The sequence below is a fragment of the Bactrocera oleae genome, chromosome 4 (genome assembly GCF_042242935.1).
Source record: "Bactrocera oleae isolate idBacOlea1 chromosome 4, idBacOlea1, whole genome shotgun sequence".
NCBI lineage: Eukaryota > Metazoa > Arthropoda > Insecta > Diptera > Tephritidae > Bactrocera > Bactrocera oleae.
In genome coordinates, this window is record NC_091538.1 from 73,098,840 (window position 1) to 73,116,014 (window position 17,175).

Sequence of the window (17,175 nt, forward strand, 5' to 3'; positions counted from 1 at the left end):
TCACACGCAGAAAATTAAGACAATTTATCTACCCACCACGGCTGGTTTAATTCGTGTGCTTTAACGCCTTTTTTTATAATGATCCATAAAGTCATGAAAATGAAGGCAAAAAAATATAACAGACTCTGACTTCTAATACGGAGAAGCACCAAGTCGAAATTGCTCACTACTAGCATAACAATTACGCTAATTTGAATAAATCTTAATAAAATTTCCAACTATGTGTTGAATTCTAAAATGAAGAAAAGAACACAATGCCTGCGTCGTCATTACCGTCAACATCATCATTCTTGTCATACTAGCAGCTAGCGAAGAACATCAAGACTCATTGTCAATGCAAGAAGCGACGAAAAGTTTATTGAAATAAAGCAAAGCAAAGCGAAGACCATAAAATACACTTCCAAAGAAAAGTCATTAAATCAGTTTTATCAGCGATCGCTTCGAAATGAAATGTAAATAAAAAGAACGCTGGAAAAACACACACACAAATACCACAAACATATGTTAGAAACCACAACAAACACGCTCGTCTTAGAAACCAACAAGCGCACCAGAGGAGTCACCAAAGCATTTGCCCAACAAAAGGTGCATTTGTGTTTGCTTAGAAATTAGAGCCAAAACAAACGAGACGAAACTCGTAGCGTAACACGGCTGTGAAAAAACAAGCCATATCAAACAGTATTATGGAGAAAATGAGCAAATATATACCATATATATGTGTGTGTGTGCATGTAACTAAGCCAGCGGGCAAGAAATATCGAATAACAGGCAGACGAGGATCGCAGCAAAAGCAACGGCAGAATCAATAAAGCGAAACGGGTTATTGCAGAGAGACAAATCTGTGCGCGGTAAACAGTGTCTGCTAATTAACATAACAGCAACATTGCTTGAGATTATTTAAAATAACAGAACGAGAGAGCAGTAACAAAAAGTCTGTAGGCAACAGAGTCATGTATGATTTTTGGCTCCATTAGAATCGCTCAAGTTATTTCATAACAATATATAATATATATATATATTTATATATATATATATACACATGTACGAAGCATCCATATTGCCGTTAATCGAAAACCTATAAAGTGTTAGATACAAGCTCCAAATTAGAATAAATAGCTGTAATTTGGCACAGGAAATACAAGGAACATGTGGTGGCTTGAAATTCTGAAAAATTTGATGATTATATTATGATCTAAAAACTGTCGTAATGAAATATAACCCCCAGATAAGGAATATGTGGCCCAAATATTACTCTGTTTTGTTGTCACCAAAATAAAGATATATACCTAGTTCTTCAACCAATATTGTTATTTAGTTTTAATTATCCTTTAATTAAAGACAGAAGACTATTCTAATAGAAGCCGTTATTAACACAAAGCTTCCACTGGTAACCTTATCTCTCATTCTCTCTCTCTCTCTCTCTCTCTCTCTATTAGCGCTCCCTTCGTTTCACAGAACACTTTCGTGCGAAGTAGCGCTATTTAACAGCATTTAATCAACATTTTACTTTACATTTCGCTAACAAATGTTTCAATGACTTTCGTTTGCCTCGTCTCTCTCATACATTAAACATACTCACATATTCTCATTCCCAATGTCTCGTTTTGCTGCCGGCATATCCATCGTTGCCGTCGTTACCGTCGTCGCCGACGTCAACATCATCATCATCGACGTTTTCGCTGTCATTTAACCAGCAATCTTGGCTTCTAGCTGAGAACTCTTTAGCCATTTGCGTTCTTTACCGCATTTACTTAGTAGCTTTTAATTCTTCACACAAGCAACAACAACAACAGCAACCACAAACACACGAGCGAACAGCAATGAGTGAGATTTTTGCGGCGTGAAACGTGACGACGCATCGCAAGCCTCAATAGCTATGACAATGGCGGCGGCGATGACGACGACGACAACGACGAAGCTTCATCGCCAGCTCGAGCTTCGACTACGACGTCGTTATGGAGGACAGTTCTACAGCACTTTCAGTTAAGAATTCGTTTCATTATTGTAAGGTTCGTTGCGTTCGAGGCATCGCGTGTGCGCGTCTTCTACAAACGGAACTTAACGCTTTACCGCATTTAGTTAACGTGAATTTCCAAAGCACCAGCCGTCAGAGTTGTGAGTGTGTTGATGATCGTACCCATATTGTATTTTACTGAGGAAGAAATCAACGCAGCACTTAACGCTTTCAATTACCACAAGTGAACACACACACACACACAATTAAAGTCACAAAGAAATTTTTATGTGGTGATGTTGCATGTGAAGCATAAAAAAGTGATTATTTTACAGCAAGAAAAGTGATCGAAATTGTATCAGCAAAGAAATTGGTTCGCTGATATTTACACTTTTTAAAAAAGAATTACGAGAAACCGCAGTCTAATTACGTTCATATAATTTCGTAATTTTGTGAAAGTGTTTTGTGTCGCATGACAATTGGCAGCGACCACTGCCAACTGCCAACTCGCCCAGTAACGGTTATAGGCCATTTGCTGCCGCCAACGGTCGCTGTCGCATGGGCGGCTCGTCACACATTGGCTTTGTGGATATTGTGCTTTACACCTCCGCAGCGAGCGCAACTGTTTTGTAAACAAAAGAAAGTGGAATTTTTATTATTCACGCAAAATATTATGAAATTCGCCTTGAAAGTGCGAAATCTGCTGAGAATATAAACTACACGCCGAAGAGTGCAAAGTGTCGCCTAATTGGCTGTCGGAAAGCAAATTGTGGATATTTTTGAAAAATTAAATTAAAGCGAAGTTAAGTGAAGAAACGCAACAGATTTATGCAATCGACGTAAGTTCAGTACTTCAATGTACTTAATCGAACATATGTATATACATACATATATAAATTAGAAGATATAGACAGCCAAACAATGCTGAATTAGAATACGACAAAACTAAAATATTTTTGGAACTTTTTTAAGAACTTAGTTCACCTGTTAAATTGGAAAGTATAACAAGGTAAAATACATATTAAAAACTACACAAAGTAGTTCATAATGAAGGAGTATAAAAGTGTATGTACCTACAACAATGATAGAAGGGAAAAGTTTAGAAGCATATATATAAAATTTATTGAAATTTTAATTTGCTGCATAAAAATAAAAACTTACCAAATCGTTAATTCAAAAATCTTAATAATTGTGTCAATATGCCAAAGTAACCTAAGTCGACTAAAGTTAAAAGATCAAATTTGAGTTATCCTGACAATATAGTTTATAAGATATTGAGCCACCCTTTCGCCGCACTGAAAACTTTTTTTAAGTTTTGGTGCGTTTCTGACAAAATTATAAAAAATATTCGAAACCTGTAAATTGTTACTTATTTGGCAGACTTCTCGCAAAGTTTAGACACGAACTTATTTGAATAAAAAAATTTTAAATTCTTTACAATTTTTTAGCTTAAAAACATGCTCAAAAAATACTGGTATATTTAAGGACGCGTCAAAAGCAGAATTTTGAAAAAGGATTGTTTTTACTATATCAAAGACTAAAAATTAGTAAATTAAGGTAGATAAGCCCCTTAACAGTGCTTTGGAAGTAGCGTCTTCAAACTGGCATAAAAAATATTTAAATTATATGTTCAGAATTTTACTTGCAACGAAAATATCTAGCCTACCTAAGTCAACTTAAGCTACACATCGCACCAGAAATATGCATCCACCAATGATAATATAGGGAAAATCAAATTATTAAAACAAACTGATCCGGATTATAAAAAAAGTGTTATATATAATATTTCGAAAAGCATAATTATCTGAATTAATTGGTTCTTTGAAGAAAAGAAGTGATGAAAACACTACACTATAATTAACGTTGGAATTTTCGAAAATTAGTTATTTTCTCCGTAACTCCCTGTACGTATAAGACTGCGACCTATTACTTTAATCAATAGTAAGATGTTGATCATTGAATAAAATACTCACTCTGTAATGAGTTTCGTTTCGAAACATAAAGATACAGTGAGATAAATCATTTTTTTCCTAAAACAAACAATAAAAATACAGACCAAGGAGGCACCGAGCTTGAAACAGCTATATTTCCTTAAAAAGAGATAGTGGTCTGAAGCTTTTTTCGACAACTTTGTTATCCTCTTATTCACTATTACTCTACAATCTTGCTGAATTATTTACAGAATTATGTAACCTTTATTGGATATGGTCGAATTAAGCCTCAGTCCGTAACAGCTGATCATTTGTCTTCACTTCAACACTAGCATCACTTTCCAGGCCTCAAGTGATATGTTATATTATGTTTATGTCTAATCCTTATGTTAAGTGGATATCTAATAACCGCATGCTCACTTACACGGCCGTACATATATTGCAGGTTTGAATGGACATTTCTATAAAAGGCTATTTGTTGCCCTTTCTATTTTCAATATACATATTATATGTATTCACACAAGCGATTCCCTTTTGCTGCAAAAGTGGCACAAATACCGAAAGAACAATGTAACAATGTACCAATGTAGAATGTGTTACCATTTAAGTTGCCAGCAAAACTCACCGACTCGCCTGTAAATGGGAACTTTCCTAGCTACCTTGCCGCAGTGGCTGAAGACACACATACATGAATTTAACGCTCTTTTCTAATATATTGTATATTTTCGCTTAGCATTTACTACAATTTCTACAAGTATATATCACATAGGCCCCTAGCTGGTCACCCCAAAAGTGCAGCCCAAATATGTGTGCTTTGACACAAAGAGGAAGCCGCGGCGACAATAGAAATCAAACCAAAATGCCTCTGTGCACAGTAGCTATATAATGGCAACAACAATAAGAGCAGAAGGTGTTGTCTACAAATTTGTAAGAACAAATAAAGCATAAATTACGGAGGCACATTGTCCGAGGCAACAACAACAAATTAAGCCACAGTTCAACAGCGATCGCAGCACATTTAACCCCGATTCAAATGTAACGTTGCATTTCGGCCGTTTATTTGCTTTCATTTCCTGTCTATGTATCGAGATTTGTGTATTGATTTCCCCGGGGCCCAACTCGGAGCACAAGCAATGCTTTGGTTTTCCTTTTTTAGCATTTAATATTAAATGTTTATGGCTTTTTGGCGTCGAAGAACGCCGTGCTGCATATGTAATTAGATAGCGAAGAAGCAGTTAAGTACAAGCCAACAGACAAATATTCGTCTGTATGTGTATTCTGGCAATAAGTATGCAGTGTTAATGTCGTTAGGAACTTTGACTTCATACTTTTTGTTGAAATTCTATTAAAAATCATATTTCTGAAACACACATATACACAAGCACATACATACTTGTACATATGATTTCAAACACATGTAGGTATAGCTCACCAATTTTGGACTGCCCGTTTCTGTTTGACTGACTAATTCGTAGACATGTGTATGCTTGGATGCGCATATGGTGTTGTTGTAGCGAAGCGTTGACTGCCGACTTTGGCAATGGCAATGGTCGTCTTCGACGCGATTAGTAATCAAATCATAAACACCGGTTTGTCGAACGTTGAGCGGCGCAGCGCGCTTCGTCAACGCGTCACCGGGACAGAGCGTTTCCAAGCAGATGACGTATCGTTCTTCAATTTATTTATCTACATGTTAATGAAGTTATTAAATTTAAATTTGTCGTTGCGGTTTTCGATCAATCTACTGCTATTTTCGTGTGGTATTTTCCGATCGTTTAAACCCAACCCACTCGCAAAGAAACCAATTCCATTTCGGCAATATACTGGCCTATTGTGCCTTCCCTTTTGTTGAAGCTTAGGTATTCGTGTATGCGAGTGTGCGCGTGGAAAATACGTTACTTTTATTTATAATAAAATTTTTAAAATATTTTTTTTTAATTCTTCCGATCGGCTCCACCTATTTGAATAATTTATTATTCCCTGCATCATATGGTCGCTCCCAAATGTTTTCGAAGACCTCGCTACACATACATATGTACACTGTACTTATTCATTTATTGCAACCCAATTCCATGTGTCTTTACTTACTGGTGTGCAATGTTATTGGTGTTGTTGTTATTGCTGGTTTGCATATTAATTTTGTATTGAAGTATATAATACTCATTGTTGCGCAGCAATTATCAGCAGCACTTCATTCATTTTGCTTTATTCTAATTGTTATTCGCATTTCAAAACTCACACGTGTTCAAAAATCTATAAAACATTACACGCCAGCCAAATTAAATATACATTTTTGCGCCTTAGTGGCCGAGATCTTTGAGAGATAGATTCATCGGCATAGAGCGAACACCTTGGGATCTCCTCTCGTATTTGTGGTTGGTTCCTAGGTATTATCAAGAAAATATAGCAAACCCTACGCAGTTTTCTTGGATCGATCGCTGAACGTGTGCGAAAACATTTTTAATGCAAAACTATTTTCGCATGCAGCTCAGGGTATTACAAAAAAATCAGCTCTTCCTCCCTTTACAAATCTAGTACTTGAAACGCAATATTTTTGAAAATAGATTTTGGTATTACATAATTATAATGGTATTATCTACAAGACCTTTCTCACTTGTCTCAAATTAAATTTTTACAGTTTTCAGATTTCTTTCTTCGCTTCCATAACTTATCTTTAATATGGAACAAGTAGTAACTAAAAAGTAACTAAACTGTAAGAAATTAAAGGCTTGAAATATTTCAAACTTCCTGTTCTTCAAGTCGCCATTAGAGTTGGACAAACACAATTTTCAGCCTCACTGCGGTTGCACAATGAAAAACAAAAGTCATTGATAACAACAACAATAACACCCACAGCCAGTTGCCATTTAAGAAATTAAAATCCCAACCCAAACCAGAATGTCGTTGATGCCTCTCGAGTCATGTTTTTACTCGTGCGTATGAATATATCAATTAAATACACATATACACACACATAGATTACCAAAACAAAGAAACAGCATGTCAAAGCGTGAAAAGCGCAAGAACGCTCGTAAAGTTGCCGAGCGAAGGCTGACATTACGGCAAACTGCAAGAAGAGAGTTTAAAGAAAACTTCAAACACACACACATTTATTACGTTATTTGTGTATGTTGGTGTATGTATTCCATATCCTAGGGCTACCGCTTGTAAAGCACACTAGAGCCAGGGATGTGGGGCGAAGCGGCGAACGTGCGGAATCGCGAAGAAAATCCATCCCGCACGCAGGTCGCACGGGCATAAGTCAAGCAGCGAAAAGCGGAGATCTTGCACGAAGACGAAAAAGCAAAAAAGAATACTCGCGCGACAGTTCAACAAGTTCCGTTTATGAAAAATGAAACCTACATAAATGAACAGCAACAACACAAAAGCCCTTCTTGTTGTGCTCAAGTACAACAACAAGTGACTTAAAGTACACAATCGTTTAGAAAAAAGAGACGAAGAGTAATTGTGTGTAGGGCGCGCGAGCATGAAGTAAGCAGATTGCGTGAGGACCCGCAAACGACAGGAACTGCACGAATTATTTTTAGGGTTTAATATATGTTTTAAATTATATCTCGTTGGTTGTGCGTAAATTTGTGTGTGCGACGCCTTGTTGTGTCGTTGGAGGTTACTAGCTTCGAGTGCTCGCATTGTCCAGCACATTATGTTTATTTTCGCAAGTATAAGTATAAGTGCCCCCTTGTAGTGCATGCAACACGTAGAACAGAACGCGCAAGTCGTCCATGCGTATGTGCCCTGTAGGAAGCGCAAAGCGCGTTGTTTTTTTTTCTTCCATCGGATTGAGTCATCTCATGAGAAAATGCTATCTTTGAAGCTTCTAATTGTTCTAAGCATTTGTGATATTTTAACTTCTGATGCTTATACAGTGATAACCAATATCCATAGCTTCTTAATTTCGCAGACGGTTAAGGTGAGGTTGTAATCAAACAGTTGTTTTATAGAAAGAAACAATTATTACAGCTACAGTGTGTCAGGCAAGTCTGCTTCTTTGAGGTTTTCCTGAACATGAGTGTCCACTTAAATTCATAATAGCTTCCAACTGACCTCGAAAACCTGCATCATATCCGCCTCTGATATATAGGAGAAGATCGTATTGAACATGTCCCAGCAGACCTAGCTTTTTCCCACGAGGTGTTCTTGCCCGAAACTCGGCAAAACTGCAGCAACCTTTGCCTATATGTATTTTACTTGCGATGCCCTTGTTTTTATTTTGTTTTTCTTATTTGTTACTCGCTATTTTATTTGTCACGCAGCTTGTATATTTTTGCCATAGATTTCCTCTAGCTTCCCCTGCAACAGCACGCCCTGCAACTCTGCCATGGAGGACACAAAGCGGCGACCTAAGTGTGTAAGCGAAGCCTTTGTGTTAATAAGTGCCGTTTCAGACAGGGATGCAAAAGAGTCTGATGTTTTTCAAATTTTCTTTTGGTGTCGCTCTGGGCATTCACACGGTCAAAAAGAGTCCAGCAACTCGAGTCTAGTTTTTCTGCATTCCTTTTCACAAAATGTTCGTAAATATTTGTGCGGTTCGACTGCGCAACACCGTGCAACACTGCGTGCTGCGTATTTCATTTGTATGTTGAGATGATGGTCACACATTTTGCTTGCAATGAATTACCATGAATATGGTAGAACAATATGCATAATACAAGTACCTACCCGCTAAATAGTTTCAAAAAAATACTAAAAACGGGAATTCCCTAATCCACAAGAATGTATTGAATATCCGCTATTAATATTTTCAAGGCCAAATTTATAATAGGAATTTCCTAATCTTTAAGTATTAAAAACTCATAATTTCTTTACTCCATAATCTATATCTTAATTTTCTCCTTATTTACAATTTGTCATAATATTTCTATTATTCTATGCATACGTATTTGCATATTACATACAAAAATAGATAACAGAACTCAAATTTGCGATCGAATTCATTTGAAACCGAGCGCTCTTGCAACCATTCAAAGGATTTGAAAGTGAAAAGGAATGCTGAAAAGGGTAGCAGCGAGCTGTTACGAAAAAGAACACAAAGCGTGCCACCCGAACACGAGTGGCACGGTCCCTTCGTCTTTCCTCGTCGTCCCCTCGCCCACAATAAACTGGTATGAGACTCTTTTGCGTCCCTGTCTGAAACGGCACTAAGAAAACCGGCATGAGTTGCAACTACAAATGTGTGTGGATATGCATGTAAGTGTGTGTGTTCACTGACACATTTCATTTCATTCTGTTGAAGCTGTGGAGTGTAATTTCGTTGCCACATTGAAATACGCGCATTTTGAGGACTTTCCAAAGGGCTTTATTTGCTCTCACTTAGTTCGTGGCACTCACCCACATCACTCCACTACGGCTAGGTTCTGCAAATGCACAAAGCTTGAGAACATTGAAAGAAGCATGATAAAAGCACTACACCAACAGCAACAATCCACCGGCGTGATAAAAAAAAACTCGCTACATTTGCACGAGGCGTGTGAGCGTGTGTGCCTCAGATGCAACATGTGTGTGTATGTGTGCGTGCCGTTGGTTGAAAAGGATCATTGAGGTCGCATATTTTTCATCATTAATCACAACAAGCTAGTCGTGGCAGGCGACGGAAGTACAACAATAACAACAACAACACATAAACGACGAGCTCAGCGTCAAATGAACCACTATATAGACAGGCTAGTCAGGATATAGATATAGATATAGATATAGATATAGATATAGATATAGATATAGATATAGATATAGATATAGATATAGATATAGATATAGATATAGATATAGATATAGATATAGATATAGATATAGATATAGATATAGATATAGATATAGATATAGATATAGATATAGATATAGATATAGATATAGATATAGATATAGATATAGATACAAAAAAACCTGCCTTTAACTTTACTTATGCCTTACCTTTTATTGTTTCTGCTATACTTGTAAGAAGCATCGATATTTATTTGGCTAACATTCCCATATTTATGTTACAACAATTGCCACCAATCAGGCAATCAATTTGCACATTCGCATTTTTCTTAAGTGAAAATGTATGCACCTCTCAGCAACAGCGACAACTTATTGCAGCCTTCAACACAATTTTTCTTTCCAACACACATTTGCAGCCAACTCATGATCATACTTTTGTATGTTTGAATATTTGATTTTCTCAATAAAAGCAAGTAAATGATTGTCGATAAATTTTCAGCTCACACTGTAACAACTGTAGCAAGTGACGTGATCTCAAGTGAGACGCGTTGAGTGAAAAATGTTGGCAATCGGATTTACCAAAAAGATGCACGTATTTCTTGTCAATTTTGAACTGTTACCAATTGCAGATAAACACATGTACATATACAATATGTATATACATGTGTGTGGCGAAAATTTCACCAATTAAAACTGTCCACACCAACAGTAAAATAGTCGGGGAAATATAGCGAAGTGGGTGAATAAAATAAGAAAAACTAAACAAAAAAACGCATTTAAATTAAATTGAAATTGGAAGCGAATGTGGCGCACAGCACTGTAGGCCCAGCGGGCAACAAAGAAAAACAGAGATTATATGTCTTATGGTAAAAAGGTTGCTGCCACTTTTCTGCGCTGCACTTCAGATGATTTGTTCGCTTGTCGAAGAAAACGTGAAAAATTAGAACAGAAAAACTCGCAAACATTTCTCACGCTCGATTGCCACAGGCTACTTGAATTTTTCTCGGCAGCATGTTGCCGTTGCTGCTGCTGCTGCACTCTCTTCGACAACTTTTTTCGTAATCCAAGGCGCGTAGTCACGGGCTCCTCTTGAGTTATGTGAAAACGTGACATTTTCCTTGCTACTGGACAAAATTGATGCCGCGCCGCAGCCTCTGCTGTCGTCACTAACTTTCAATGCATACAATATTGCCCGGCTCTAGGCTGTAGGCAGGCAGCGACTGTTGTTGTCTGCTCTTGTCTACTTAGACTCGCTTACCGTGGCAATCGCGTTCTATTTCGCTGTTTTCAATGTTATTATTGTTATTGCTATTGTAGTACTTACTTCGTGCTTGTTTGGCGATTGTGCGGTTTTGTTGCTGCTCAATATATTGTTGTTGCTATTGCGGCTGTTTGCTCCTTTTTTGTTGCTTGTACATTATTGTCATCGTGTGGCACAATTTTCTTCCTGCCACAGCACTCAAGTAAATTAAATCACTTGAACGCCGCGTTGTTGGTGTCGCTACGAGTTACTACATATCGGTTCACCTCATTCGCTGGCTCATTTCGATTAAATCAAAATGACTTAATTAATTTCTGCCAATGCAGACGTTAGTCTTATTTGCCGGAGAAGGGGAGAACAACAAGCACCTTCTTTATTTGTGCAGTTAACATATTTCTGTAGGTATGAACTTGTAATAGATGCCAGTTCTTATGGTATTTTTGCCAGGAGGCTCGAAAGAAAGTTCCATGTGGCAGAGAGCGAATTCCCACTGAATTTGGAGCGACTCGCTTTTCATTCGATGGAGTTGAATCGCCAAAATAGACACAACACATGTGAATAAAGTTGTTTGAAAGTGAGCTTTAGCCTTTTGACTTACTTGCAAATTTAAAAAGCGCTCTTTGAAATGGAAATATTGCTTCTATTGTCCTGGCATTGTTTGTATCAAAAACATTGATGTACGAATAGTGAAATTAGTTTTGAATCCTAGTAATACCGTGGCCATTCTGTCACCCAAAATCAAGCATAGCATAAAATTTGGTATTAACAAAATCAACAAGTTAAACTCAGAAAATTTTTACCCGAGTTTATTGACATGAGAAATGGATTTAAGTATTCTGGTTTAGAAATGTAAAAAAATCGATTTTTTTTTAATTTCATAAATGATTTGTACTCTTTTAATATCAATAAACAACATATAAAAAATGTATAACAAAAAAAATTTTTTTTTTATCGAGTCCGAAAAAGAGCACAAAATTCGGGCTTCTAACCTTCTTAAACGACTGAAACTAATAGATTCTAAGAATAGCAGTCAAAATCTTTTACCTACAGTAAATGGTTCCAGCGAGGATCTTGCCAAAATTTAATTTGAACTGAGCGCTTGTTTGCCACTCGCTTATCAAAAAAAGAACTACTGTTAATAAAACCATGAAACTGAAAATTAAAATCAAACATAATTCTAAGCTCCTTAATGGAAGACAGTACTGTATTCATATTAAAGTTGTAATTTATCAGGTATGTTCTTTGCAACTGGAAAGATCTTTATAATATTATATATTGTATCCTATGGATCCGCCGGAGAGCAAAAGGGCCACAATGTAACTGTTGTATCCATTTCGATCTTGTGCTAGCCTCTTGATTTGGCTCCAACTTTTTTAGACCTCGGATATTGCTCCATTGCTGTATTTTGAATTACAGTCGATAGTGATCCGGGTGATTGTGTCTGTGTGGTGTTTGGTTTGCGCCTGACCATAAGTCGGTGTTAGAGACTGTGGCGGACCAGTAAATGCGGCAAATATTGCGAAGGAATCAATTTGTGAAAACGTTTAGCTTTTGGACGCCAGAGGCTACGAGATTCTATGTTTCACAGTCGTATTTAACATTGGATTTGAAAACGTACTCATATTACTATTTTGTGGAATGCCGAAAGTAGCAAGCAAAATATTCTGATTGAACACCGTCCAATCTGACAACACTTCACCTATGATTGAAATTAGATATATCCAGTAAAACACTGTTAAAAATGCAAGTAGTGCCGTATTTATTTAAATTTGAATAACAATTTCATTTTCAAGTACTATAAGAACTTCAACTATGTCGTCTGCTGCCGCTATGACTTAAGGCTAATGGCACTTAATTTATGTGGCTCCATTAAAAGTGCTGCAATGTAGTACCAAAGTTGCACAACATGCAACTCTATCTGGATACATATGTACTTAATTTGTGTTGTGTAGAACATCAACAACATGAATGGTTGTTTGTAGGCATGAAAAGATCAGAGTCGTCTGCGACCACATATCTAGCCACCACACAAGGGACCCTCCGAGAGTTGCGACACGAGAGTAACTTGCTAATTCTGAATACCTGTAATGACTTACAAGGTGTTATTTATGGCCTAATAAAGCACAAGCATGCGAAAAGGAAATATTTACCAACGCCATAGTAGAAGAAGAACAACATTGTTTGTCAAAGACATGGACAACAACAAACTCGCGAAGCAGCAGTGGTCACTGATGGACCGAAAATGGAGACAATATCTAGCCTGCAGTTAGAAGTTGTAAGAGTTTCTGAGTACGTAAAAATGTATTTTCATTTTTTTGAGCCTCTCATTCTTTTGCGAATACTCCATATTTAGTTAAAAAGTGTGACTGTTTCTTTTGTCGGTCGTACTGAGTACAACTTTTCTATTTACTTCCATTTGTCAAATAAAGTCGAATAAAGTCTAGGTCTCCCCATAAATGCAGTGAAAATTTTTGTTTCACTATCCAATTTCTTTATCCTCAAGTAATAAGTGAGAAAGTTTAGTAACAAAGATCCTAAAATCCACGGCAATGACAACAAAAGCCAGCTTTCCTACCATACTTAGAAAAGGTTTAACTTAATTGATTTCGTTTTAAAAATCTCTACACTCCATTACATCTAAATATTTCGTTTTTTTTATGACCTGCTCTACGCAAGCCTATACGCAGCTGTAGGCTTGCAACCAGGCCTAACCTTTAGAATTGCAGAACAAAAGCGAAATTGAGATGAAATCGAAATGTAAGCAAGTTAGAAAACACATACGATTATTTGCATATTTATGAGCAAACGTAAAAACTCGAATAAGATGAAAAATTAAAAGCCGCAGCTTGGCCGAGCAAATGCCATCGATACAGGTACGCCCGGTGCTGCGGTCAGCAATCCACCACATTTCAAAGGATTCCACATCTACCGGCTACACGACTTCCTGACTGACATTCTCTGCCAGCAGCTGCTGCAGGCACACGCAACCACAACCTATACAGCTCTATGTGTGTGTGTACATGTGAGTTCGTCTATTTTACGCTTTACGCACTGCGAACGGCTTCAGAGCCCTGTTCTTGCAATCCTTAAGTCTTGCACGAAAGCAGTGTGTTGCAGCAACAGCACATGTGTCGTCGTGTTGCGTTTTTATTGCGGTGGCAATGAATAACCAATATGTCGGACAAGCCCTACCTGTGTCTTGAGTTGTGCCTTGCGTTGCGTCATGTTGTTGCAGGCTTCATAGCCCTACACTGCTGACAATCCGCACTCGTCTCTTCTTGCCACTAGCAAGCGTTTTTATGTTGCGACAAATTAAAAATACGTAAATGCATGAGCTGTAAATGGTAGAAAAGCGCATGCAATTGCTCTAGCACGTAAGCAATCAAACAAGGAGTAGTTGTAATTGCAACTGAAAGCGTGGAAATTAATATGGATATGTACATATGTATGTGCGAACGCAGAGCGTGTATTTCCGCCACTAATAAGTAAATATCTTGCCTGTTGAATATACTCAATTGATTTCAATTAACTTTTTAGTTGCTTGCAACATTCACACAGCAATGCTTCGGATGTTTGAAATGATATTTATGAACGCAGACGTACATATTTATATATACTATATACATATAACAATACAAGCGTTGTTGTTCATCTGTTTGTGCTCGTAGCTGCATTTTATTGCATAATTTCTTACATTTTTATGAGCCAATAACAAGGAGACCCATAAAATACGTCTGTTGCCCACGGGCTGCTGTGACGTAAGCCACGTTCTCCGCCTGAGTTGTTACAGAATAGTTTTCATTCAATTGTTGTATTTTACAGCAAGGCAGCCATCACTGAAAAATTACTAATTGCTTGGAAATGCATAAATTTAAACTGTAAAGGATTTCCATACATGAATCAGTAAGCAAGGGCTCAGTTCGAGTTTAACCGAACATTTTATACTCTTGCAACTCACAAGAATCAAAGCCTTCTAAATACCTTCAGGTGTTGGCAAAACTTTATATTAAAAAATGTTGCGAAAATGTTCAACTTAATTGTTTGACGAAATCGTGAATGAATAACAATCATATTTGGTATTTTATTAAGTTGTATTATAGGTCATAACCTTACTTAGTTTTATTGTTATATATATATTTTTTTTAATTTTTAAATTTTTAGAATTTTTTTTTTCTTGAAGGCACTTTTTTGGCAAAGTTTTATTTTCATATATTCATTAGTGCCTGATTTGTATACTGTAAAGTAAACACAATCAGATTAAATTTAATTTTGTGTTATATGGAAAGTAAGAACAGGCACCACCCTACAATTGCGCTTCGGAAAAGAAGGAATATATATGCCTGTGGCCACTTATAGATATTTAATAGAAAAACATGTTATAAAATTAGCTGAGTCTCGGTGAGGAGTCAATCAATGACTTGCTTAAAAGCAGACACGCGTGGCATGCATGGAACAAAAATAAAAATACTCTTAACTAAAAGTAACTTCATTCTCATCAAAGCTCTGCGGAATATCTTAAATAGGGTTGCCTGAGAAATGCATATCTAATACATATATATTAATGATACCCCCATACAAAGTAAATATACCAAAAGTTGTGTCATCGACGCTTCCAACAGGAATACTCGTTCTTCCGCTTATTCTGCATATGAACTAACTATTCCTTTTTTTTTTACAGATATCAGCCTAAACCTAACCTGGTGTGTGGTATATAGAGTGCCCATTGAACCGATTACTTACGCACCACGATACCTGGAATTTAGCGGCAGAGTGTATCGCGACGAAGCCGAATGCAGTATCTCACATACGCACTGCAAACATCCTCACGATTCCTCACAACGTCCGCACCCACAACCAACACAAACACCGCCTTCAACAACAATAATAACAACTACACTAACACGCACACAAACATCGCGATCAGGACACAATCCAACAACAACATCGACTTACATTTCCCTAACCAAAATCCCAACAACAGCAATAACCGCCAACAACCGATAATCACCACGACGAACAACATATTAGGCACATCGCGCCGCAGTAGCAGTAATTCAGCAGCGATAGCAGCCGCAACAACAAAAGTATCATTCGCGCAGAGCGAAGTAATCCACAACTACCAAACAACATCCACTACAACAACACTACCACCAATTCATAGCACTTGCCACGAGTGCATCTGCAGCGACGCAACAACATTCAGAACAACAAGCGCAGAGGAAACAACAGCTGCAGCCGCAGCAGAAGCCGCGCCACCAGCCGCAACAGTAGCGCCATCAGCGACAACGGTGCCGCAGCGCGAATGAAATTTACTCACGATTAATGTTAGCATTGCGCGCAACAAACTGCTTTCATTCTTCAATCGCGAGATGGCCGCAACGGATGGCCAAATAATACTGGCCGCCTCCCGCTTCGGTGACACCGAACCACCGGTGTACCTTCGCGAGTTCTCCAAGCAAAAATTGCCGGCTGTCGCAAAAATCGTCAAGGGGCAACATCAGAACCTTGGTGTGCCCACTCTGTCGGCGCCTTCGCTTCAGAGTACGGCACTATTCCTAAGCGCCGGGAAAAGGTATCAGATACTTGCACAGCCGATTAAAATCAAGGAGGGACGCAAGACGACAAATGTAGGTGCAAAGGTGCTCATACCGGAGACCTATCCCGGTTACTTTGAACTACTCAGCGAAGATGGCCGTTCAACTCGTTGCATCGATTCGGTGCTCGAGCTTTCGAAGCGACGCAATTTACGCGTTCTTGTGCGTGAAACGTTTCGTTGTACGCAAATGAATCGCACAATTCACGCGGGCGAACTACTGACAACGATGAACGACAATGGCAAGTACTTGCAGTGCAAGAATATTAAAGACGAGATCATCAATTTGCCACTCGATACCAAAGCGAAATTCTCACCCATCGCCAAGGAGGATAGCATAAGTGGGGTGCATACGGTGAAGAATCTACTACTCAAACGGATGCCAGTCATTGTGAGGTATGTTGTGTAGAAATTTTATTCCAGAGCTTTCTCCTTAAACTTGATTTAAATATTTGAAAACCGAGGACTTTGCAATTGTAGACCTTATATCATATAATCCGTTTGCGTTGCTACACAAACTTCAGTTAATTGATATTTCTAAAACTCTGCGTTTACTTTATAACTTTACTTTACCACTCTTTAAATATCAGACGGCATTGTTATAATCGAAGCAAATTATTTTAGACTCAAATATTAACACCTCAACGACACTTGAAAGTTTTTCATAAACACAAACCTTAAACTCCATCGTGTGGTATAACGTGAATGTACTGTTCTT

General features: G+C 37.8%; 2 protein-coding genes across 4 annotated transcripts in view; both read left to right on the forward strand.

Annotated features, from left to right (window-relative positions):
* The window catches only part of sano (serrano), a 150,272-nt gene that overhangs the window by 127,438 nt on the left and 5,659 nt on the right, over positions 1-17,175 (forward strand). The window contains exons 1-2 of one of the 3 annotated variants that reach the window (XM_036367666.2): positions 1,987-2,793; positions 15,543-16,853. In XM_036367666.2, coding sequence (XP_036223559.1) covers positions 16,234-16,853 — 620 coding nt within the window. In that variant the 5' untranslated portion in view covers positions 1,987-2,793; positions 15,543-16,233. The other 2 variants (XM_014234349.3, XM_036367665.2) reach the window with 2 other exon arrangements.
* On the forward strand, positions 15,655-16,170 carry LOC138857074 (phosphatidylinositol 3-kinase 2-like). The gene has a single exon (XM_070108503.1). It carries the CDS (start codon positions 15,655-15,657, stop codon positions 16,168-16,170), a length of 516 nt encoding a protein of 171 aa, XP_069964604.1.

What these genes read in the sequence shown, in the direction of transcription:
- LOC138857074 (XM_070108503.1), top strand. Translation starts at nt 15,655, where the DNA reads ATGCAGTATCTCACATACGCACTGCAAACATCCTCACGATTCCTCACA.